At 42.1% G+C, this 26,247-nt stretch overlaps 1 protein-coding gene across 4 annotated transcripts in view; it reads left to right on the forward strand.

Annotated features, from left to right (window-relative positions):
• Positions 1–26,247, forward strand: part of MSRA (methionine sulfoxide reductase A) — a 409,813-nt gene that overhangs the window by 182,798 nt on the left and 200,768 nt on the right. For all 4 annotated transcript variants that reach the window (XM_058670091.1, XM_058670088.1, XM_058670087.1 and 1 more), the window contains exon 2: positions 10,079–10,147. In XM_058670091.1, the coding sequence (XP_058526074.1) occupies positions 10,135–10,147 (13 nt within the window). In that variant the 5' untranslated portion in view covers positions 10,079–10,134. The remainder of the gene's footprint in view (positions 1–10,078; positions 10,148–26,247) is intronic.

Consider the following 26,247-nt stretch of genomic DNA (forward strand, 5'->3'; position numbering starts at 1 on the left):
GCAATTATACGTTTGACCTTGCTTCTGTGCTGTTAGGGACCTTCACTATCAGGACAGATGTTGAAAGACCAGAAACCAAATGAAACCTCAAAAAATAACACAAAGATTGCCAGGATGACTTTGAAGTTATGTAGCAGTTGGTACCAGTCTTCCATTTGTGAATAACAATAAATTATTCCATTTTGCTCAGTTAAATGTCTTAGACCTGCAGGGCTATTGACATATTAAGGGACATATTAAGGGCATGCTTTACACAGTAATTCAGAGTATGATTTCTGTGTGCTGTACTCTAAATATGTTTAATATTACCTTACAAATCCACTGTGTGTTAGAATCAATAGGAAACACCACATACTTGAACAGAAGAAATTCATTTTGCTTTATTCATGCATTTCGGCACAGCTATTCTCAACTTGTTTTTCACAAGCTTGTCACATGCATTAGGCAGAAATGCAGATTTTAATTCTTAAAATAACCTTATTTTAAATGTAATTTCTGCTCTCAAGATTATCCAATTTTGGTAGTCATTAGGAATTCCTTGTCTTAATAGGGAGAGCAATTTTATGAAAGTTGGGTGGATATTTTCTATCAGTTAATACAATGCTATATGTATATATTTTTACAAATGCCTGAGTTAGACTTGGTTCTTGAATGTGGTAATTATTAAAAGTATCACACAAGTGAAAATGGAATTCTTCTAAAAATAAAGTGAACGACATGGGGTGTTTTTGTTGAGGTGGTGTGGTGTGAAGGAACTCGGCACAGTCTGAATGCAGAGGGGCAGGAAGAGGCTGGTGAAGGCTTAGGCTGTGCTGCTGAGCCCAGTGCCTGGGTATATAGATCTGATCAGCAGCACTAAGGGATTGGGAGGGTGCCTTTCAGACTGATGGAAGAGGAAGAGGGAGCAGGTACTGCACAGCTTTCTCTTTGTCTCACCCATATCAAGTGCAGTGTCTGGCACAGAGCTACTGTTTTATTGACTTTTTTTTTAAATTGTGGCATTCTCTGGTCAGTGCCTTAAGTCTTTCACTCCCTGCCCCCTCTTTGTGCTTCCTTTACAAAGCTCCCTGGAATTGGGAGACTCCTCCCCAAAGCACAAACCCTGACTTGGCCCTCACCAGAGGACAGAGCAGTGGTACAGCTGGTGTAGGTTCTCCTGGAGCAGCTTAATACTCATCCATCCCTCAGGTAGCAAGCCCAACCAGCTCCAGGTGCTCAGACCCCTGAAAAGAAAAAGGTTTCCTGGCATGCCTGTAGTGATGAGGCAGGAATGAACTGGGCATTGATGATTTTCCCCTAAGAGAGTTATACTGATTTCTCTTGTTCTTACTACTTGAAGAAAATGAAGGAATAAGACTTAAAGCAATCACTGAGATTTTTTAAAAATTTACTTTTATTGGAAAGGCAGATATACAGAGAGAAGGAAAGACAAAAATAGCTCCCATCTGCTGTTTCACTCCCCACGTGGCTGCAATGGCCAGAGCTAAGCTGATCCAAAGCCAGGAGCCAGGAGCTTACTTGGGGTCTCCTGTATAAGGAGTACAGGGTCCCAAGGCTTTGGTCTCCCTTGACTGCCTTCCCAGGCCACAAGCAGGGAGTTGGATGGGAAGTGGAGCATCTGGGACACTAACCAGAGTCCATATGGGATCCCAGTGCATGCAAGGTGAGGATTTTAGCCACTAGGTTATTGCATCAGGCCCAAACACTAAGATTTTTACAACTTAAAAATACACCCAGGAACTAGCTTTGTGGCTCAGTGGGTTAAGCCACTATTTGTAATTATTAACATCTTTGGAAGTCTTTGCCTCAATTTTGAATATTTTCTGAAGTTCCTACTTATAATTGAAGGATCTGATGGCTTTTGACATTCTTGATGCATATTTCTTGCTGCCAGATTGCTTTCCAAGTAGACGGCAGTTGTAAGAGTTGTTTGATTTGCATTTCTGTGAGAAGGGTGTTAGAAAGCTCAAATCAATATACCCTTATGGAAACTCAATACTGTTTTTGTGAGTTTTTCCATTTGCATGAATCAAGACTAGTATCTCAAAGTGTGATTGAGTATCTCTTGCTGTGTATATTTATATGTCTAACCACTTATCTGTGTAATGTCTGCTCCTGCCATTCTTACCTTTCTCTACAATGATAGAATCTTTTAAACAATCCCAGAAGCCTCTTGAGGGACCAGCAGACAATCCCATGATATTGTCTAGGATCTCTGGCTTGCTTCTTACCTCCACTGCTAGTCACTCACCTTTACTCTCCCAAACAGCCTTGCAGACTCAAGAAACAGGAGGGTCATCAAAGGCCTTTGCTGTCCTGGTTGTCATGGTTGTTGTTTTAGGAACTAAAAGGGGCTTATGACTGGGGGCATTTGCATTGCATATCGCATTTCCAGAGTTTTGGCCCCAACTCATCATCTTGTGTACCGAGCCAACTTCAGGAAATACCACAAGCACATTATATAAAGTAAAAATATCTATGGAACCAGAACAGTGGCTCAATGGCAAAATCCTCAGCTTGGAAGTGTCTGTATTCTATATGGGCACTGATTGCGTCCCAGCTGCTCCACTTCCCATCCAACTCCCTACTTGTGGCCTGAGAAAGCAGTAGAGGACAGCCCAAAGTCTTGGGAACCTCTACCTGCATGGGAGACCCAGAAGAAGCTCCTGGTTCCTGGCTTCAGATTGGCTCAGCTCTGGCCATTGCAACCATTTGAAGAGTGAAACATTGGATGGAAGATCTTTCTCTCTGTCTCTCTTTCTCTTCATAAATCTGATCTGCCTTTCCAATAAAGAAAAAAAAAGTAAAAATATCCTTTAACTGCATCTTACTTTACTCTTTTAGAAATCATTCTCATCCCATCCGCTCGCTATTTTGGCTAGAGATTTCCCCCTAGGATCTCTCTTAATAAGTTTCTTTATTATCTGGGTACCCTTTAGTGTAGGGGCTGTGAAATTTGGAACCTTCACCCGCTCAGCACCTAATAGTACTTGGCAGGTACCCAAGACTGAGAACATCATTACCGGTGAACAGAAAAATGGGCCAGAGGACCTGGCTGAAAGTAGGGGCTTCTGCTTCTCCACTGCATGTTGTTCTGATGGCTTCCTGTGCAGGTCCATCCACAGAAAGATGCTGGAAGGCTTGGGCATTGCCTGAGCTGGTGTGTTGGCCGCATTGCTAGCCAACAGGTACCTCTGCAGTTTGTTGCAGCTGGAGCAAAGGGGAAAGAGGAATAGTAGTGGCAGGGGGAGTAATTGGAGCAAGGCCAGCAGGCAGAGCTACTGTTAGTCTTTTTTCTGTTGCTATAATCAAGCACCTGAGGCTATGTAATTTGCTTAGAGGCTGGTAGGGGCCGGTTCTGGTGAGATTGTGTCACATAGCAGTAATATTGTAGCAAGAGTATATGCCAGAGGGGAATATCATGTGTAAAACAGACAGCAAGAGAACAGAGAGGGACCAGCCCTATGTTCTTATAACAGCCCTCTTTTTGGGAGCCCTCTCTAATGGGTCCCAAGAGAACCACATTAATCCCTTTTGAGGGAATTAAGTCCCTTAACCCCCAGTGAACCTACTGCCTCTCTCTAGGGCCCTGGTTCATCAAGGTTCTGTCACTTCTTTACATACTGCACTGGGGACTGAACTTGCTGCACATGAACTTGTGGGGAACAAATCACAATCCAAACTCTGGCAGATCCTCAGGGTAAAGAATGATGCATGCATTGACTTTAGTGCTATAATCGTCTCCTTCTCTCATCTGCCTCTGTTATTTCCATAGGTTACTGTTTGTTTTTAGGTAGTCCCCAACTTGCATCCACTTGTTGGTCTCTGCATAGTGAGGACAGCAAAGGTAGCCTTCTTCTTCTCCTTGAGCCCTGAGAGTAAAGCTTGCCTTCTGCATGCCCTGGGGAAGTAGGCACCTTGTCTAATTCCCACCATGATCTCTGTCTGCCTCTTCCTGCCACAGATGCCAGCTGCTGTTGTCTCACACCTTAGCAGTCAGTAGGGAGCACTTGGACTTCCTCAGACACGGGGTGAGTGGAGGGGAGCAGAGCTTTGTTCTGAGGCTGAGCAGTGCCCTCCCAGCAATTTACCCACTGCCCATCACCCCCTACTCATCTCCTTTTCACACAGTGAGGGTGCAGTTTAGGGTAAAACTCACTTTTGGTTAGCTTTCACCTAAACATTAATCAAAAAGTTACAAGAACTATGAGGGGCAAAACAACCTGGAACACAGTGCCTCTGAGTATGCATGACTAGAGCCTGCATTTTCTCTCTTCTGTCATTGCTGAGAGTGACAGCCAGATCACACTTATTTCAGTCAAGAGTACCTAGGCCAGTCCAGAAGAGCTGCAAGAGGCTAGCTCGCCATGGCTAAGACTTGTTAGCCACATAGGAACCCTGCTTAGTCTCAAACCTGATACCTTGAGAAACTATGAATTTGTGACCTGGAGAGTCACAAAGAAACAGATATTTTACACACACACACACACACAGACAGACACTTTTAAAAAATTACCATTTTAGTGAAATAAGTGCACTGTACTCTGGTCCCCAGTGTGCCCCCTTCTCATCACTTCCAAGCTTAGTAGCTGCATGAAAGATTAGTGGTAACACACCAGTCAGTACTGAAGGCTCAACTGGGTAAGGCATGGATCGGGTTCCTAGCAAGTTTAATAATATGCCTGGTAGAGAGTGAGGAGTCTCACTTTAGCTGACCTGCAGCTCTGATGGCTTAGTCTACTCCAAGGCTCTTCCAGGCTTGCGAGGATTCCATGTCCCAGTGGCTGACTGGGACCCCCCCCATATTACAGCTGTTGTTGATAGACTACTCCACTGGATAGTATTCTCATGGTCACCCCTCAGGAGGAGACTGAGCCTCCAGAAAAATATTGAGGGGTCACCCTTGGTTTCCATGCTTTCATGTCACGTATTCATCTGCCCTTATTGCCACCTCCATTGTCAGCTGATATAAAGATTTCAGCTCTCCCACTTCGAGCACAGGACAGGTTTGTGCCTGAATTGATGTTATTACAGGTACATTATCAAGTAGTTTCACTGTACTGTTTTTAAGGAAGAAAGCAGTAATAAAATTCGAGTGCATTAGATAGTCACAAAGAACAATATCAGACCCATCTTCTGGAGGTTATTTAATTTATTTATTTTTTTGCATGTCCTCCAATTCTCCTTCAGAAATTTCTGCCACGGTTGACTTTGACCCAGTCTAGCTCTAATTAACCTTTCTGCTCCTCAAGCACTAGGCTTTCAAGATGAATGAAAATCTATTCTGCGTCCTCATGTACCCTTGGCTGGGGATGAGGCATCGCCATCAGCAGACGTTGTCCTCCTGGAGAGTGTGGCTCAGGCACGGCCCCACAGACATGTGCCCAGCAGGGACAGGTGCCAAGGCAGTCAAATTGGAGTCATCCACCCTGCTGTGGGCGGGCAACAGATGTCCCTGTCAGGCCCTCCTGTCTCCATTTCATACTCTGTGTGTAATCAATAGTTAGGAACCAATCAATGCATGTCTCAGCCACTTAGCAAGTTTCCTCTAATCGGTGGTGAAATGTGTCCAGTAAGTTTGAAACAAAAATGTATACATGCTTATTGAATTCCCCAATCAGCCTGCCCCCATTTTTTGGATCCCCAAACATTTGTGTTAGAAGAGTTTTAGTGAGAGAATGGCCTTGGTTTCTAGGGACAGAACTATTTTTCGGTTGTAAGGAATTTGCCAGTTTCTCATTATAGGATGGAAAATTGCTATCATGTTTCCTTCTCCCCCGCCTTTTTAAGATTTATTTGTTTTTATTTGGAAGGCAGAGTTACTGAGAGAGGAGAGACAGAGAGTTCTCCCATTCACTGGTTCACTCCCCAAATTAGTGCAGTGGCCAGTTTTGGGCTGGTCTGAAGTCAGAAACTTCTTCCAGGTCTTCGACATGAGTTCAGAGACCCAAGGGCTTATGTTGTCCTCTCTAGCTTTCCCAAGACATTCGAAGGGAACTGGAAAGGAAATGGAGTACCTTGGACTTAAACAGTTGCCTATATGGATGTCATTGCTGCAGGTGGAGGCACTTGCTATACCATGATGCTGGCTGTTCTTCTTTTCCCTCTAATGAGCTGGGAGGGTTTACAGAGGGGTTTTCCTGCAATGTATCATGAAGAAATAAGGGAGTGGGGCAATGGTTTATTTATTTATACCTTCTTTCTGTATGAGATTCCATCCATTTGATAAAGCACAAGTGATAATTTACCCAACAATGTATATACTTTTGGATATTTAGTTATCTTTAATATTTCACTACAAGTCATACTTTAATAAATACTGTTAAGAGTATTACTTCTTTTTTTTCTCCTCTGCTGTTTTCTTTAAATTCCAAGCAGTGGGATTGGTGAGTTAAAGAGTGTTAACAGGTTTTTGACCCCTGTTGTGGATAAAAGTAAGCTTTTTTTTCTTTCTTTTTTTTTTTTTTAATTTTTGTTGGAAAGGCAGAGACAGAGACAGAGAGAAAGATCTTCCATCTGCTGGTTCACTCCCCAAGTGACTCCAGTGGTCAGAGCTGAGACAATCTGAAGCTAGAAGCCAGGAGCTTTTTTAGGTCTCCTACACAGGCACAGGATCCAAGGCTTTGAGTCCTCCTTAACTGCTTCCTAGGCCACCAGCAGGGAGCTGGATTGGAAATGGAGCAGCAAGAACACCAACTGACGCCCATATGGGATCCCAGCTCATGCAGGGCAAGGATTTAGCTACAGAGCCATTGTGCTGGGCTCAAGAGCATGCATTTTCAAACCCAGTGGCAAAACTTTAAATTCTATATGGAAACTCATTATATTTCTTAGAACTCAGGGATAAATGGTTTTAACCTGAGTCACCTGGGACTGCCCATCTTTTATCTATATATATGCTGATTGGGCCAATTGGCACTGATGAGCACTGTGAAGTTGTCAAGTCGACTACCACCCTGTGCTTTCAACTCTGGATCCTTCCCTCCTTCTAGACTGTCTGTTAGGATCATGCCGCAAAAACAGAAGAACCAATGAGAATTCCTGTGCTAGAGGTATATCCCTAAGGCTTGTCTGCACTATGCTGAGCCTGCAGATTCTCCAGGAACTTGGCAGTGTTGCTGCTGAGGCTAAGGTTCTTGTGAGTTTGGGGAGGGGGCTAAGACCCTCTGTGGTTTGTGTCTAGTCTTCTTCTGTCTTTAACTTCCCTTGCCTCTCAGGGCAGCACCTCCGCTCTGTTTGGACAGTTCTCTTGCCCAGGAAGGTGCCTCCTTGACCTCCCTCAGTTCACATTCCCACTTTTGTCTTTGCATACTCTTCTTTAAGACCATCCCAGGAGCAGTTCCTTCATGGAGCAACCTCTGACTTCCCAGCCCACTCTCCCTCAGCCATGAGCTCCTATAGTACCTTCTGTGTACTTTCTGGGACTTTGGCATGGAGCCCTAAGCTTTCTGTGATTATTTTCAACCTCTCAAAGGTAATTGTTCTCTTTTCAAAGGCTGGAACCATGTTATTCTTCTTCACTAGATCCCTTGGCCTGGCTGTAGTCCTAAGCCCTTGGTTCCCATGAGTGACCAATTCAGTTACAGTCTCTATTCCATGATGTAGTGTTCATGTTTTGGCTGTTTGGCTCTTAGGATTTTCTATATAAATGCTCACATTCGGAAATTCCTGAAGACATTATTAAAATATTCCCAAGTAGAACATACTTTCGTATTCTCTCTTGTCACAGTTTGGGGGGTGGGGTGAGAACAAGTTAATGCTGGAAAGCCCAGTCTGCAAGCTTTTTGTTTCTAAGTTTTTGATATGCACTACAATGAGAAGATGACCGAAGGTGGGGTCCAGCGAGGGACGATGAAGGCATAATGAGAAGCATAGGCCAGTGTATGATATCTCATCCCTAGGAAGCCTAATGTCTTTGGTCCCTGGGAACTGTGATCAACTTGTAGTTAAGCGACGTATTTTGCAATTCTGTCTGATAGAAAATTGATCCCAATGTTACTCTGCTCTTTAATCTTCTTGCTTTAATTCCTGATCAGGTCTGTGTTCTGTTAGAAGTCTTTAGGAGTAAGGCAGTGCAGCGTGAAGCCCAGGGCTTTTCTTGTTCTCTATGAGGTGCACAGTCAGGTCCTCTGCCCAGATGTCAGAGATTTTCTTTTTTTTTTTTTTAATGATCTTACTTAGTTTATTAGGGAACAAAGTGTCAAGGGCTACAGGGTGAAAGTGGGTAATACCATTGTTTCCACAGCAATATCATTTTACCCTGTATCTGGGGTGAGGGAAAAAAACAAAGGGAAAAGCCCCACCCAACCTCCCAGCCATCACAGATCCCCAATGGGAGGCGCGCTCTGAGGGTCCTGCTCATACAGTTTTGATTGTTCATCAGTTCTGGATTGCTGCCAATCTCTCAGTTCCAATCGCAATGAACCCTATTCAGAATCCACTGGCTGACAGTCTCTTCATGGTTGGGGTTCTAAGATCAGCAGTTCAGTTGGAGGGATCTCCAAAGAAACTTCATCTGAGATGATCCCAGGCCTGATTCTTGCACGAGTTTGCTAGTACATAGTCCAACAACTTCCATTGCGCCAATCACCTTATGCTCATGCTGGTCGTTGGGATTACTGGGTTCGTTCTGTTTCCAGCCCTGTCTTCCTCGTGAACCAACAGGTGTTGTAGTCCAGTTCGATCCTGCCCACTTCATACTTGGTCCTCACGCAAAACGGTTGGAGCTGCAGCCTAGTTGGGGCAACTCCCCATAACCCCCACCAGTTCTGCCCCCTACCTTGGTTCCCATGGTTACCAGTACACACCGCAGGCTTGTCAAGTCTGTCCCACATCCTGTTTAGCTCTCACACGTGTCGATGGGCATTGAAGCCCAGCTCAACCCAACCCAACCTGCTATCCAGCCCACACACCTACTGGCAGGTGCTCTTCTGTCCAGCCACCCCTGCCCCTGTCCTGGTGTTCGTGCTATCCAATGAGAGTGGTAGCCCCGAAGGAGGTGCCCACTATTTCCCTTCTAGGCCACACTCACCCCCAGATTATGCACTCTCCAGGTAGTTCTGGCATTAAACTTGACAGCATTAGCTCCAAGTGCCAGCCTCTGCCAGCTAGTACTGCAGCTAAGCCCAACCAACCCTCACCCACTCTAGTTTTTGCTTGCACTAGTTGGAACAGTCAGCCCACTGTGGCTCTTCCCTTATCTATCTAGCCCACATGAGGCCCACAGGTGTAACAGCCCTGCCTATTCTGATCTGCCCCCATCCCGACCCACGCTTTCCAATGGAAGTAGTTGTCCAGCAGGGGAGCCCACATTCCCCTGTCAGCTTTGCCTCCTCCCCCTGATTATCACATGTGCTGTTTGGGCGCTGCAACAACATCTGGTACGGCTCATCTCACCTTGGCATTCCTTATTGTGTACTAGTATGTGTTGCAACCGAACCTGGCTCGACCCACACTCTGTTCTGGTGCTCGGACTCACCAGTGGGTGATGTGAACTGGTTCAGCCTGGTCTGCCCCCGACCCATGCCATGTGTATACCAGTGGGCTAATTTCCGTAGCCTGTTCTGGGCTGTTTCCTATTGTGCTTCTTGCGCTTACCTGCAGGGATTGTGTCCTGCCAGAGGAGTTGCCCAGGCTCCTCCATCAGAAACTCTCCCAGTGCCAGGTTTTGCGCATACCAAGTGGGTCCATGAGCCAGCCCTGGTCAGTTCACCTCCTGTCCTAGCAGGAACAGTGGTGTTTCCTGACTGTTCTTCAACCCAATCTGTTTCTTACTGTTGGATGTTTCAAACTGGGCTGACTCTGTCTCCACTGACTGTCCAGCTCCATGCACGCTCTAGCCTCTGTAAGCATGTTTGTAAAATTATGTTCCTGAACTAGGCCCTTCTAAAACTGAGATTTTTTTTTTGTCTTCTAAAACAGAATAATGGAGCTTTCTGAAGAGGGTAAGCATTGGTGTCTTTGTAACTCAAAAGGGAAAATAGACTCATTGACACATTTAATGACATGTGTTAGTATGCATGTAGAACTTTACACTTAAACTTGAATTTCTTTCTTTCTTCCTTTCTTTTTTTTCTAGCCAAACATCATGTCAACGAGAACAGAACAGTTGAACCTTTCCCAGAGGGAACACAGATGGCTGTATTTGGTAAGATATCAATTCTGAAAGAAAACCCAAATTGTGTGCAAAGACAAGTGCCAAATTTCTTAGTTTTAGCAAGTGTCCTCGGGGCTTCAAAATCTGGGCTCTTCTAGATATTTACAAGTCTTTTCAGCCAAGAAAACTATTGAGTTCTTAGTGATTTCTGGGATTGGAAAAGCTCATTCGTAGAATTTAGTGTGCTTTCTTTTTTCATTTTGACAACCCAAATATCAAATTGTGTACTTACTATATTACTTATGTCCACACTGTGAATTAGCCTGCTAATTTAGGGTTTGAATTTTTCTTTGCAGGAGGGATTTTTGTTGTTTTTGTTGTTCTACACGTGGATGTATACCTTTGTCAAAGACTGAGATTGGAGTAGTTTTGAGTTGTTATGCTACAAAAGTCAATCTAATTGAATGATTTCTTTCTTTCCCATGCCGAATTGAATACATTCCTTAAGAGAAAACACTAATTAAAAATATTCTAAGCAGAATCAAGGGCAATCCCTGAGTGCACACCTACAATATACAATTATGTGATTGAACAGAACTTCTGTGTTGCATTCTAAACTCTTTTTCAAAGAGCCCCTTTGGAATCAATGTTTGTTGTCAGGATATCCGGTGTCACCAACAGTCTCTCTGCAACACACACTTTGTCTGCCTTTTGTCCCCCCTCCCATCCCTCCTGTCTTCTTTTTTTTTCCTTTTTATTTTCCCCTCCCCTCCTCTTCAGTAGTCTTCCTTCAGGGATGACCACCTCTGTCCCCTGGAATTCAGTGGGAAGTTCAGCTTTCTCCCCCTGTTCTTTCCTTTCAGCTTAAAGATCGTTCCCATCCTAGAACCTCAAAAGCCCCTGATTTCACACCTCCTTTAGATACTGTCTATGGGTAGTTACCTATAAGGGTGCGGGTACAAACGCTCTCTGAAGCATGGAGGTGTATTTGCATTGGAAATTGACTTCAGAAAAAACTTGATCTCTAAGCACATTCAAGATATTACATTCAAGATATTACATTCAAGATATAATGTTCTCTTACTCTCAGATGGAACCAGAATTAGCGATCAGTGATTAACTGTTGGACGATTGTGAAACAAAGAACTAATTTTGCCTAAAAGTTAGTCTTGTTTGGTTTGGACTATCAGCATTTTTTAAGTTTCATGTATATGTAATAATAATAATATACAAGAATTAAAAATTAGAATTTATATTATATATATGTGTTATATATATTCTAATATGAAAGGTACATTTGCAGAGACAGAAGCGGGGAGAGCAAGATAGAGAAGGAGAGAAAGAGAGAACTTCTGTCCATTGGTTCACTCCCCAAATGGACACAATAGCTGGAGCTGTGCACATCTGAAGCCAGGAGCCAGGAGCTTCTTCCTGGTCTCATACATGGGTGCATGGGCCCAAGGATTTGAGCTATCCTCCACTGCTCCCAGACCAGGATCAGAAGTGGAGTAGCTGGGACGTGAACTGTTGCCCATATGGATGTCAGTGCTTCAGGTAGAGGCTTAGCTTACTATGCCACTGGTAGTGGTCCTTCCCTCCCACCACACTCCAAACTCCCTCCCCCACCTCCCAGATTTTGAAAAACCTCCTGGTCAATGAGTAGAAATCTCTATGCTCAGAAGTTAAGATTTAAAGGTATTTAGTTGTTTGATTAATTTGTTTGAAAAACAGATGGAAAGAGATAGATACAGATAGATTTTCCATTTGCTGTTTTGCTCCCCAAGACTCCTAACAGCCAGGAACCTGGATCTAAATCTCATCTCTCTGTGGTAGGTGATACGGACCATCTCTATGAGCCATTGTCTGCTGTCTCTGAGGTTGCACGTTAGTGGAAAACTATAACTGGGAGCAGCATTCTAACCTAAACTCATGCACTGTGTTGTGGGATGCGTGCTTCTCAGGTGATACTTTACCTGCTGTGTGCCAAACACATGCCCCAGCCATGCCTGCTTGCATCAAACTGATTTCTCCATTTAAGTTTTGAGTATAATAAGAGTGATTGTTTAATATAGTAATTAAGTTACCACTTGGGATGCCTGCATTCATTCCTACATTGAAATGCTCAGGTTTGAGTCCCACCTCTGCTTCTGCTTCCAGTTTCTTCCTTCTGTGCCCCTGGGAAGGCAGTAGGTGAAGGATTAAGTACTTGGAGCGCTAATACTCAGATGGGAAATCTGCACTGAGTTCTGGACTCCTGACTGAGATCTTGCTGGGCCTGGTTGTTACAAGCATTGGAGAATGAACCAGTGAAAGGAAGATTCTCTCTTTTTGTTACATATCCCTCTCTGTGTCTCTTTGCTATTCAAATCAAAATAAAGTAAGAATGTAAAAAGAAAGCATCATGTACACTAAAATGTCTGTTTCGTTAGCTTTCCTAGCCTACCATGGTATCTGTCTCCATGAGACAGCAAATGCTCAAAGAATTTTTCTGATGACATTTTGTCTTCTGTTTCTCAGATTTTCCTTCTCCCAGGCATGTTGGAAGTGAGGTTCTATGTCATTTGGGAAATGTGAAGTGACACTGACCTGTTTTAGAGGGTTTTGTGCTGCTGTTGTGTTGGAGGTAAACCTCGTTTGGAAGGGCAGATCCAGTACCATATGGGCTGATTGCTGTGTTTTTCTGTAGAATTGCAAATATATCAGGGATTAAAGCTCTGTGCAAAGATTATGTGTGGGTTTTGGCATTTGTGTATGTTGTGTGGGGGCAGTATATGGAAGACAGATTTGGTTTAGACTGGCTTAGTAAACTTTGTGGCATAGTAGGTAAAGCTGCAATGCCAGCATCCCAATGCATGTTGGTTCTTATTCTGGCTGCTCCACTTGTGAGCCAGATCTCTGCTAATGGCCTGGGAAGTAAATGCTGGGAGGAGCAGTGAAGATGGCTTGAGTGCCTAGATCTTTGCATATGGGAGTCCTGGAAGAAGCTCCTGGTTCCCGACTTTGGCCTGGCTTAACGCTTGAGGTTGTGGCTGTTTAGGGAGTGAATCAGTGAATGGCAGTTCTCTCTCTCTCTCTTTCTCCCTGCTCTCTCTGAAGTAAATAACTAAACCTTAGCGAAACAGTAAAATTTCTAACCCAAAGCTTTCCCTATTTGACTGTAGGCAAACAACTGTTTCTTGACAAGCCTTAGTTTTTGTTTGTTTGTTTGTTTTGAAGAATGCTGGCCAGGTAAGTGCTGAGGCCTTTCCAGCTCTGGGAACTTTGCTTCTCCCTTTTACATATTCAGAACCAAAAGCTTATCTGGCAATAGACAGACCTGGGAAACCCTCTGGGAATGACTAACATGTGTGCTTTTAGAAGAGATGACTCCTGTGCATAATTCTTAACAGGTTAACAGTGTATAAAGGGCACCATTGTACATATCACCAAAGAGAATAAACATGATCTGTAAGAATCTTATTTCAGAATTGTAGTTTGCCTCTTCCAGGTACTTAAATTCATGGCCCTATTCTGGTAAATATATGAAAGCATTTTATATTAATATTTTAAGAACTGTTATATTTTATAATATTTGTCCACCTGACTTACAGCACAGTAAGCGAATGGATGGCTTTTGGTCAGAAACTCTAACCATATTGAGTGCTGGACTCTTTGAGCAATGTTGGGTATCTCATCTGGTCAGCACCTTGCAGAGTTTGTGTAATCTCCTTCTCAGATTTTAATTGCCCAGCCCAGTAGATTCGAATGCCTTTCAGTTGGGTTCACACACAAAGGCATGATTTCCAGCTAAGTCAGTTTATTTGCAAATTGATCAAGAAATGTCTGCATTCCCAGAGTATTTTATAGAACTCTCAAAATACAGCTTTTGCCAGGAAGATACTGCAAGCAGTGGTATCTCTTACTATTATCCCTTTCCCCCATTTGATTTCATAGTTTGCATTAGTGGGCAGGAGAATATCTTCTATGCACTTGACTGTGAGCTAACCAGAGTGACAACAGCATTTTCTACTTGTCCAAACTCATTCCTCAGCCTTGAATGTCTTACTATTTTATGCCAAAGTAAAATCACCAATTATAATCTCATTATCTATGGGTTAATCACTTGTGTATACCTTACAAAATGCTATCTAAATAGGAAGTTTTAAATTCAATCCCACCTGCAGTTAGTCTTTGAACCACCATTAGGCTTTCAGATTAGAAGACATAGAGCATATGAAAGGGACAGATACAGGGCAGGGAGAGAAGCATGGGGAAAAATACATAAATGTATTATGTCAGATGATCAGAGAATATGAGTATGGCTCCTTAGAAACTGTTCCTGGCCTTCCATCTTCACCAGGTATTTGTAACTCAAGACATTCAGTTTGTTTCAGATTCCTCCAACCCCCGCCCATCCCTTCTGCCCCTCCAGTATCTTGTATTTTTGCCACCCAAGTTCCTGAGCTGTTTGTGTATTCTTTTCCCCTGCACTTCTGGACAGTGATAATGAGGGTAATTGGCTCTGTTCTTTTGGTGGGCCTTTCCTGTCTGCCTGTTTTGCCGTCTTTCAAGTCAGTGGGAGCCTTTTCTTCATAAGTCAGAAAAACCGGAACCAAAAATTTTGCAATTATTGAATGTCTTTGTTCCTGGTGGTTGAGAGTGCCCCATGGCTCTCATCCCTTTAATCCTTCCAGTGAATGGCCCCTTGAAGTGAACATTACTGTACTTTCTCATGGGCAGAGAAACTGAGGTACCCAGAGATGAAAAACATATAGTCAGCTAGGGGGAATGCTTTCTCTGGTGGGAAAAGATCTTTTGCCAACATGCAGGACCTGTGTCAGATGGGTTCTCTGTGGCACTTGGTCTCTTAATGGAAGTGACACCCTGTTGGCAATGGGCCACAGTGTCCATGTAGGAGGCCAGGCGGAAGCCTCTTCATGGAGCTAGGTCTTCAGCACAGAATGGCTGCTTATTTGTTAAAAATACTATTAAAAATACAACTTCAGCTTAGGGATTGAGAAGGGTGATAAGTGAAGGGCAAGGATCTGAATCTTGAGCAGCTTTCAGTAAAGTTAACAATATGTACTATTTAAAACTTGTAAGTACAGTCCTTGGACATGAAGTCATTGTCCAAACGAGGGTAATTTGGGGGAGTGGAAAGAATGTTATTAAAGATTGCATTGAAGGTTGGCGCTGTGGGACAGTGGATTAAGCTGCTGTTAGGCTGCCAGCATTCCATATAGGAGTACTGTTTCTCCTTTTGGCTTTGCTTCTCACCCATCTCCCTGTTAATGCATCTGGGAAAGCAGTAGATGATGGCCCAGGTGCTTGGGACCCTGACACCTATGTGGGAGACAATGATGAACTTCTGGGTTTCTGGCTCTCCAGATCTGGCTCTTGTGCTTATTTAGAGGATTGAACCAGTCGGTAGAAGGGTTATCTCTCTCTCTCTCTCTCTCTCTCTCTGTCTCTGTGTCTTTCTCTATGTGTCTCCTTCTGCCTCTGTCTCTGTTGGCCTGCCTTTTGAATAAATACATAAACAAACAAATAAATCTTATAAAAATTGCATTAAGATAATGAGCATCCTGGAGGGTTTTAGGCAACTGGGATATAATGTTACCCAATAATGAGAATAAATATTGTACAATATTATAATAAGAAAGATAAATAGACATTGAGTTAAATAGAAATTGAAAATAAGGAATTAAGATACAGAAATAAAGTAAATGAATAAAACATTAGAATAGACTTTGATTATATGTAATGAAACATAAACATTCTTAGTGTTAATTTTGAAGATTTTACTCAATAAATGTTGTTATGTAATTCCGGATGGACTTTGAATTAAAAGTCGATTCACTTTCATAAAGTCTGGTTCATGACACTTCAGTAAGAGTAGTGAAATTTATCTGATTATATACTTGCAATTTTTTAAAAAAGATTTATTGATTTTTATTGCAAAGTTAGACATACAGAGAGGAGGAGAGATAGAGAGGAAGATCTTCCGTTCGATGATGCACTCCCCAAGTGACCGCAACGACCACTGCTGCGCTGATCCACAACCAGGAGCCTGGAACCTCCTCCAGGTCTCCTACACGGGTGCAGGGTCCCAAGGCTTTGGGTCGTCCTCAGCTGCTTTCCCAGGCCACAAACAGGGAGCTAGATGGGAAGTGGAGCTGCTGGGATTAGAACTGGCGACCATATGGGATCCCAGCACGTTCAAGGCAAGGACTTTAGCCGCTAGGCCACCACGCTGGGCCCTATACTTGCAATTTTATTATTATGATAATACCCTATGATATAGGGTACTGAACTCTCTCACTTTAGGTATTCAAATGTTGGCCATCATTCATAGCCAATTGAGAGGTTAGTGCAAAGTAGCCTTTCAGATTTGTCTTCTAAATTAAAGGGAGTTTAGTTTGTTTCAGGGTGTTAAAGTTTTTATTTTTAAATTATTTCTAGCTCTAAATGCTTTAATCCTATCATTTAGAAATGCATAGCCAGGCTGGTTTGTGAGAACTTGGATTCAGCAGTAAGGGACCTTAAGGTCATGAGTTGATCCCCCAGCAGCAAAAGCACCTCACTGAATGTTCTGAGCTGTCGTGGGTTTTTCATAAAGGCTGGCAGTGATATCTATAGGAGGGAGGAAAAAGATAACTAAGACATCAGGAACATGTGCTAATGCTCTCACTGCACATCCCCATTGACAGCCAAGGTACGAAGCCTTTGCTGGACCTTTTCTTAAGTAGCTTGTGGAAAGACTCCAGTGACTATCACTGGCCCATGGCCGCACGCTACTCTGTGGGCTTCATTTTGGGCACCTCTGGCAGAATGCAATGAACCAATCATAAGAACATATTTTTTTCCCCTGACTTGAATTGGTGGTGATTTTTTTTTTAAACAACCCCAGTTAGTTGTCTGCCAGCCAAGAAAACAGCCTTGGAAGCAGCAGGCAATATGTCAGACTTCAAAGGAAAATATATTGGTGTCTCATTGGCTCACATCCAACATTATGTTGGTAAATAATCGAATCCCGGTGTGGCATATTTCTCCCTGAACCTTGACTGAAAACTACTGAAGCCCATTCTATGAGCCGAGGAGTGGCAGTCACTCATTCCAGGAAAAATGGCCAGGAAGAATGACTTTGAAATGTGTTTATAATTAACCAAACAATCTAAATTCACAAGCCTGTTAGAACAGCAGGCTGCTAACTGGTGCAAACTTCTTGAATGGTGAAGTACTTGGGGAAGCAAAAAGAATAGACCTTCCTGCCAGGGTTGTGTGAAGCACCTTTAAGGGATTATGATTAGTCTCTGGAGACATAGTTTAAGGCATATTTTTATTTGAGGTGTCTTTCTCATGTGTGCGGTGACCTCAATTTTCATTTTCTTCTCAGCTGTGGAGAGATCAGGCCATTAAGCAGAGAGTGGAGGAGACCTTTGAAAATTCTTCTAACAGATCCCTTTAGGTTCTCATGGCACTGCCTAGGATGGCACAGAGACATTTTCCTGGTGCTGGTCCAGAAAGAGCGATTACGGAGTCAGTATGGAGGACAGACTCAAACGTGGAAGCTGGAACATGGGTGGGGATGTTCTGTAGTTGGAGGGCTGAACTGAATCCATTATATAAAGGAGTAAAGGAAATACATGTATAAAATAACAGTTGTTTAGCGGCCTCTAATCTGTCGGCTTCAGCCATTTGTACACAAGTTAGAACCAGAATATAAGCCTTCCTCCCACTCCAAAACAAACAAACAAACAAACAAAAAACCAAACAAACCTGGTCCAAAAACCGTAAAGAATTCAGAATTCCCAAGATCAGTGGAATCAGTAACACTTTGATATGTGGCACTAAACAAGTTTCCAACTCGCTCTAACCTGTGTTCTTCATCTGAATGCGAGGTGGAGACTGTGTCCCTCCTTGGGGCTTATGGCTAGTGCATCATGTGGTAATGTGTCCTCGCACTGGGCATAGAGTGGCAAGTGGTAGACTGTGAGGCCTCTGTCAATACCCACAGGTCTAGCAGTGATGCCTGGTAGCCCACCTGGACTCCTGAGGCCAGAGGGAGTTGTGATCAGGCTTTGGGGTGATCCCCAAAAGCAGTCAGGTTCTCGGGACCCATCTCTCCTCCTCAGTGCCAGAGGAGGCCTTTTACTCAGGAATTTGGAAGGATAGCAGATGGTTGAGGACTAGTCTGATATCTGCTGCGTACTAAGCAATGCCTGTTATTTATTTCTCTGTTCAGCCCACTCTCACCCTACTCTAAATTAGATTGGTTGCTTCCTTCTGCATCAGTACAGAGTGCTCAGAAAAAAACTCTGTTACTTCTCTTTTTGCTTTGGCAGCAGAGTTGAAGAGTTGTGGCTGATGTTGTGAGTATATGCGGGGATCACCCATTTTGTTCAAGTTTTGAAAGTGGGAAAGAGATTTATTTTATAGATGTGTCAGGAACTCCTTTTATCCTAGAAAAAAACATGGACTATGTGAGAGAAACAACTATTTCTACTGTTTGTTTTACTTCCTTGAGAAAAGCACACATGTGGATAACAACAAAACCCAAAAAGTGACTCATTTTTTCTCTTTTTAAAAATACTTGTTACCTAATTTTGCTCAACTAGCATTTTTTAAAATGCCAAGCACTCATGGATTCAAGACAGAAAATATAAAACATCCAAGACAGAAAATGGAGTGCACATTTGGTACAGTGCCTCTTGGAAGCCTGTGTCCCATGTGAGGATGCCTGGGTTAGAAACCTGGCTCTGCTCTGCCCCTAATTCCAGCTTCCTTCTGATGCACACTTTGGGACATGGCCCTGTCACCTGTGTGAGATTGAGTTCCTGGCTTCTGCCTGACCCAAACTTCTCTGTTGCAGAGATTTGAGGAGCAAACCAACACAGGGCCATCTCCTTTGCTGTTTCTCTGTCTCTCTCCCCACATTACCTCCTCCTCTGCCATCTTCCCTCCTTTCTAATAAGATGAAATAATTAAAACAACAATAACAAAAATGTAATATGTTATCTCTTGTTCTTCTTGTCCCCAGCTATGTCTTCAGAGCTGTGTTATGAAATGGATGAAGGAAAATAGAAATATATAGAAAACACAAAAAATAATATACATTACAATTAGATAAATATTAGACAAAAGAGAAATAAGTACAATAAAATATACAGAAACTGCATTCCATATAATTCTATGTAATTTCTGCAAGCTAGTCACAGATTTGATAGTTTCTTAGCAGCAATATGAGAAAGTGTCAGTTAATTAATTGGTGTCATCTCTTTGTGGTTATATATATATATATATAAATTCTATATATTTATATATAAATATATATATAAATTCTATATGTGTATTGAATTTTATATATATATTAAATTGAATTTTTATTTTTGTAAGCTCTTTTATTCCCTGTTAGCACTAACTCCATAATTCCCTCCTACCAGTCCCTGATAACTCCCATGTATCTTTCTGTCTCTGTGAATTTGACTACGTAGTCCTTAACAGGTGGGATAATTCAGTATTTACCCTTTTGTGACTGTCTCATTTTACTTAATGTCTTCAGGGTTCATCCCAGTTACAGTGTGAGTTAGAATTTCCTTCCTTTTTAAGGATATGCATATACATATGCTACATTTCACTTCTCTTTTCATCAGTAGGCACTTGGATTATTTCTTCCAGCTTTTAGGAATAACGCTGCTATGAGCATGAGCATACAAATGGCTCTTCCAATCTTGATTTTCAGTTCTTTTTTTTTTTTAAAGATTTATTCATTTTTTATTACAGCCAGATATACAGAGAGGAGGAGAGATAGAGAGGAAGATCTTCCGTCCGATGTTTCACTCCCCAAGTGAGCCGCAATGGGCCGATGCGTGCCGATCCGAAGCCGGGAACCTGGAACCTCTTCCGGGTCTCCCACGTGGGTGCAGGGTCCCAATGCATTGGGCCGTCCTCAACCACTTTCCCAGGCCACAAGCAGGGAGCTGGATGGGAAGTGGAGCTGCCGGGACTAGAACCGGCGACCATATGGGATCCCGGGGCTTTCAAGGCGAGGACTTTAGCCGCTAGGCCACGCTGCCGGGCCCGATTTTCAGTTCTTTTGATAACTGCACCTAGGAATGCAATTGGTAGAGTAGATGCTAATTCTATGTTTGTTTTGTTGAGGAATTTCCATACTGATTTCCACAGTGGCTCCATTTTTATGTTCAGAAATCTCCTGAATGTTTTGTCCCTTGTTCTCTTTGGACATGTGACACCCTGAGGGACAATCTGTGCTTCCCTGGAGGTGCCAGTGTGCCTCTCCCGAGGGCTGTGGCTTAACCTGTGCAGGAGTTAGCTGCGTGGTGTCTAAGGCAATTGATGGACCAGTTAGCGTCTATGGAGTTTTCTATCTATCACTTCTCTCAATTGAGTCTTATAAGATGTTTGGCTTTGCTTCATTTTTGTGAAAAATTTCAAAGATGTATACACATGGGGAAACAAGGAAAGTGGTAGTCTCACTCTCTTGCTTCCCACAGGTGTCAGTTGTGGATACATGTGTCTCATCCATATTCCCATTCATCCCTCTCCTTCATCCCAGGTTATTTGAAAGCAGATTTCCACTATCATATGAGTTCATCCATGACTACTTTGGTATATCGAAAAGGTTATCTCTGAAAGATAAGAGTAATGTTTTGTTGTACCTTAAAAAAATAGTTTCTTAATATCTTCTAGTGTCCAGTTAGTCCATATTTCCTCTATTGTGAAATGTGTTTTTTAAAGAGAACGTTTGTTTGAAGTAGGAGCCAAATACAATGCATGCATTGCAATTGCTTAATAAGTAGCCTCCTTTTAAGTCCAAATATGTACACTTCCTTATATATATTTGAGAGGTAGGTGGAAAGACAGAGAGTTCCAGTTGCTGGTTCACTTTCTAGATGCCTGGGCTGAAACCAACAGTTGAAACCAAGTACTCCAGTGCAGGACAGAGTTGCCTTAGCTGCAAGGCTAAATCTCTAACTCAGTAGTTAACCCCTTTTAAAATATAAGTTCTCCTCCGCACCTCCCTTCCTCACGTCTGCCTTCTTTGCAGTTTCTTGGTTAGAGAAATTAAAAGATTTATCTTGTATTGTTTCCTTCAGTATGAATTGAATGATCTTTTCTCTGGTTTCCACAAATGAATTAGGGGCCTGATCAGAATTGACAGCTGGTGATGTCACTCAGGAAGTATATAATAACTGAGTCTCTCTTTCAGTGAGGGCCAGCAGCCCTTGCTGATCATTATTTCAATCCATTATTTTACTAGAAGCTGAAAGGTATTTTAATTTTAGCATTTCCCTACATTTATGACCTGGAAAGAAACTTTTTAATAAACTAGTTGGGTTACCATGAAGGCCAGTATGATAAGGAAATCAAAACAAATATTCAGTTTTCCCTGTATTTTCCATTTTGCTCCACTTTTCTGAGCATGAACTAAATCTACTCTCATGAGTCAGAAGCATATACTCATTATTTGTGGATAGTTGCTTAAGTCAAAAGCCACTTAGTCCCCACGCATAGGATACCTCTTTAATTTGATTAGATGACCATTTTCATTTGGGCACATGAGCAAACTATTGAAATTTGTAGCCATTTGGTCAAACACTTGAAAAACATAATCATGGTAGACAGATTGCCTCAACAGATTTGGATGAGAGAGGCAGGCACCCAGAGAGATGGCAGCAGGGCATTTCTCTGGTGAAGAGGGACCTCAGGAGCAGCCCCTTCTCTTGCTTTGGCCCCATATCGCTCGTCATGGAGACATCCTGTCATGTGGGTTTGAGCGCTGAACCTCAGCATGCAGAAGTTAGAAACAAACAAACAAACAAACAAACAAACAAAAAATCCCCAAAAAACAAAAAACCCCAACTCCAAAGAGGACTTGCAGGCTGGAGGAGGCCCTGTTTCCAAGTGTGGAATACTTTCCAAATTTGAAATGGTAAAAACGGGTAGGCAGCAAAGAAATCACAAAGCCTCCTTGGGATGGCTGCCCACAGCAAGGATTAACAGCTGGGCTGTTTCACCTGGAGTGCTTTTCCATGCTCTGGCTTAATACTGTGAATTGAGTTTGAGGAAAGCAGAAGACATGTTTATCAAAGTTCATTTTGCATCCTTCCAGTTTTCAGAGTAGGCAACACCAGCTGCGCTTATCCCTGTCAGACACTCTGGGCTCTAAGAAGGGGAGAGCTTTACTTGCTGATCTCACACCTAAATGATGCATGCAGTTTCGTAAGTTGTCTTAATTTCTTATAAAATGATGGTATATTTCAAGTAAATAAAATAATTCTTGTAAATAAAAATTGGGGGGATCTAGTAAAATGTAGTTTTTTAAAAAACAACCAAAATTAAACAGCATTAGTGTTTTATTATTATTATTATTACTAAAGTCAGGAGTAAATGGAAATGCTACGCCTGAAACCTTGGGAAATGGAATTCATTTGAAGCAACATGTTTAGTCTTTGCTGAGAAGTAATAATTTAGCTCAGGTGTAAATAGTGTGAACAGCGCTGTGTGAATCTGAAGTTTCCTTAAATTTGCATGTACAGAATCAGCAAAGCCTCCATTACCTCCATTATCACCAGGAGTTAATATGCCAAATGCTTTTCATTTTTCTGTGTCATCAAAGCTCCAGGACTCAGACAAACTGTTCTAGCTGAGCAAGACTAAATTCCCACACTGAACCCTTTCACACTGAGAGCAACACTGGTGCTTTCTGGTATAGGGCCCATCATATGTCCTTCCAAGCCTCAGCCTGGATTTTAAGACTTAGATAAATTGGAAGATAATAAGTCATGGCAGACCTTATTACTAACAGTCTCAGGCAATTTTAGAAAATGTTTAACATAGGATGAATTTGAACATCCCCATCTGTGGCCTGCATGAAACAAACTTACTGAGGGATCCAGGTCATTTCTTTGCTGGGAAAATACATTTGGGAGAAAGGCACCTCTGTGTTCTGCCCTCCTAAACCCTATACAATCCTTTGACTCTCACATGTCTTCCCATATGATGGCCTTTTCTATGCTTTTTATATTTATACCATCTTGTTATTTGTCAGAATGAAAATGTTTCTATGGAAAGCTATGGCCGTTTTCTGATACATAGTGACTCAGTACTTGCTACAGTCCTTTAAAAAAAAACTGGGTGAAACTTAATTTTATATAAAATTGACTCCATACTTCAATGTATTACACAGAATTCTTATTAACCTCTCTCCCATCAGGGTTTCATTTCCTTGGCATTTGACCTTTGGCCACAGTGCAGAGTGTTGGGAAGCATGGTTGAGTTTGTATTTGCCTTGTAAGCAAACTGAAGGTGGCTATGGCAAACTTGAGGTATATGATGACACAAGAGTATGGAGAAGAGCAGAGAGCTGCCAGGAATGCGTGGGATCTGTAACCTAGCATCCCTTTCTTTAGGCTGCATAAGTTGTGGTTGGATGGTATGTCCTTTGGTCAGGCCACACTCTTTTTTTGAACAACTTTTGTAGAAATGTGCAGTAGGCTGCTCACCAGGTGGAGAAGGCTCAGGGGCATGGACCCAGGCAAAGATTCAGAGCCGGATTCCTAAGCAGATAGCCTGAGCTTTAATCCTGCTCTTGGGTGCCTAGGTCTGCAATGCCACAGAAAAAAACAGGTAGCTGTATCACCCAGATGACAAAAAGCCTCTCAGTTGTTGTGAATGCATTGGTCAGTCTGTGGAAATGTTTGTCCCTGTTATTTCTGCCACGTAACACACACACACATATATATACACACATTAATTTTAATATGTAAATTTATAGATACAAAATAAATAGATATATATGAGAGGGAGAATGGAATACATACACACACAAACATGGAGAGAGAGAGAGAAAAAATAGAGAGAAAAGTGAGAGAGAAACTTCTAGCCACTAGCTTCCTCCACCAAATAACCACAAAGGTCTGGATTGTGGGAACTCAGTGTAGGTCTCCCACAAAGGTGACAGGAACCCAGTTACCTTCCCAGGGTCTGAAGCAGCGGGAAGCTGTAATTAAGAGCAGAGCCAGGCATCAAACCTAAACATTCCAATGTAAGACATAAACATTGAGGCCAATAATTGTAACCGCTAGGCCAAATAACTGCCCTCCATGTAGGGTGTTTTTAGGTTACCTTTCAATGAAGAGGCTATAAAACACCACCACCAATAGCCAGTTTTCCTATTTGTACATCAGTTTCCACATTACACAACACATATGTGTGTATACATATATATACATATATACACATATATGTATCTCATATGGATATAATTTCATTTGTTCTTTGAAGTTACTTCTGAGAAAAATAAACTCAGAGATATTCTAAGTGACTTTAATAGGGTCAGGTTGCTAGTTAAAGAGATCCAGGACTCAGATTATTTATTCATTTACTCATCAGTCTGTTTATTTATTGCAGCTGGAGACGAAAGAAAAAAAATCTGTCCCTTACCCCTGCCCTGATAAATCTATACCCTGGTGAGCTGGAACAGAAAATATGTATATAAAGGATATTGTGTGTCTGATTGTGGTTAAGTGTTGCCAATTAAAAGAAAGCACCCAAAGAGGATAGGAAATGCTAAGGTGGGGTCAGAGAATTGCAGTGTGCAATTGGACAGTCACGTGAGGAATCGATGAAGTAGGAATACTTAAGCAAAGAACTAAAAGAGACAAGGAAGGTGTTCATACTGAGATGCATGGGGAGAATGTCCCAGGCAGAGGGAATGCCAGTCAGAGGCCCTGAGGCAGGAGAGAGCCTGCCAGAAGCCTGTATGTTTAAAAAGGAGAAACAGAAAGCTTAGATGGGTTTCCATCATGAGGGGCTTGTGGGTGACTGTGGAGACTTCAACCTATATTTTGTGTGCTGTGGGAAATTATAGAGAATTTTGAAAGAGACATGATGTATCATGACTTATTTTTTTTCTAATTACTTTGTATGTTGAAGATAGAATGTTTAGTATGGTAAGACAATCAGCAGGATTCCCATTAGAGGGTCTATTACCTCCTGCCCAGTATCTTTAACTTGAAGACACACCATTCTTACCTTAAAATATTGGGTAAAAAGTTTATGTCCTTGTGGACCTTTCTCAAATACTGTAATATCTTCATAGTTTTTGAAGTTTTTCTACACCTCTGTTTTAAGAATTTAAATGGGCCTTTTAATTAATATTAGCTTGATCCTTGTCAAAAGGTCGTAAGATAACAGTTGCTGGTGAGGATTGTCACTATTGGAGGGAATGTAAATTAGTACAATGATTATGGACAACAGAGTGGAAGTCCTGAATGAACTAAAATAGGCAGTTCCAATTCTGGAAAATATCCAAAGGAAATGAAAGCACTATGTTAAGGAGATAGTTATGTTCCTATGCCCATTGCAGTATTTTTCACAGTAGCTAAGATACGGAATCAGTCCAGGTATCCATCAGAGGATGAATGGATAAAGAGAATGCAGCCTATATATATGGCAGAGAAGGAAATGTTGCCATTTAACAAGATGAACAAAACTGGAGGCACAAAAAGAAAGATTCTCTATGCTCTCTTTTACATGTCAAATTGAAAAAGTCAAATAATCAGAGAATAGTAGTTAGTAGGACAGTTAATGGTACTTGACAGTAGTTAATATTGGTCAAGGAGTACAAAATTCAGATTAGGTAAGAGGAGTAAACTCTGGAGATGTGTTGCATATCATAATGATTGCAGTTAATAAACTGCATAACTGTAAATGGCTACGCATAGATTTTAAATGTTCTCATCACAGAGCAATAAATATGTACAGCAGCTGCATGTTACTCTCTGAGCCTAACCTAGCAGGAGTGTAATCCTTTAAAGAAAGAAGGAAAACTTGGTAAGTACCACATGATGCAGTTTCTTCCTTGAGGGTACTTTTCAGTTTCCATTTGCTTATAAAGAAGAGTGCAAGTAGCAAGCAAGTATCTATATTTTGAGATGGAAGAGGCAGAGGTTGAGTGTAGGGACTTCCAGATTACCTGCAAATCATCAGGAAACATGCTAGAAGGAAGGAGCATTATGAAAGCACCAAAGTCTCTTTACAGATTCCCTTCAAATCCATGGCTAACCCCATGGATCAAGTGATACAGGTCATCAGAAAGTTGAAAAAGATACCAGGAGCTTCTTGGAGTTGTAGTGTAATATATAGCC

This window comes from Ochotona princeps, chromosome 11 (genome assembly GCF_030435755.1).
Source record: "Ochotona princeps isolate mOchPri1 chromosome 11, mOchPri1.hap1, whole genome shotgun sequence".
NCBI lineage: Eukaryota > Metazoa > Chordata > Mammalia > Lagomorpha > Ochotonidae > Ochotona > Ochotona princeps.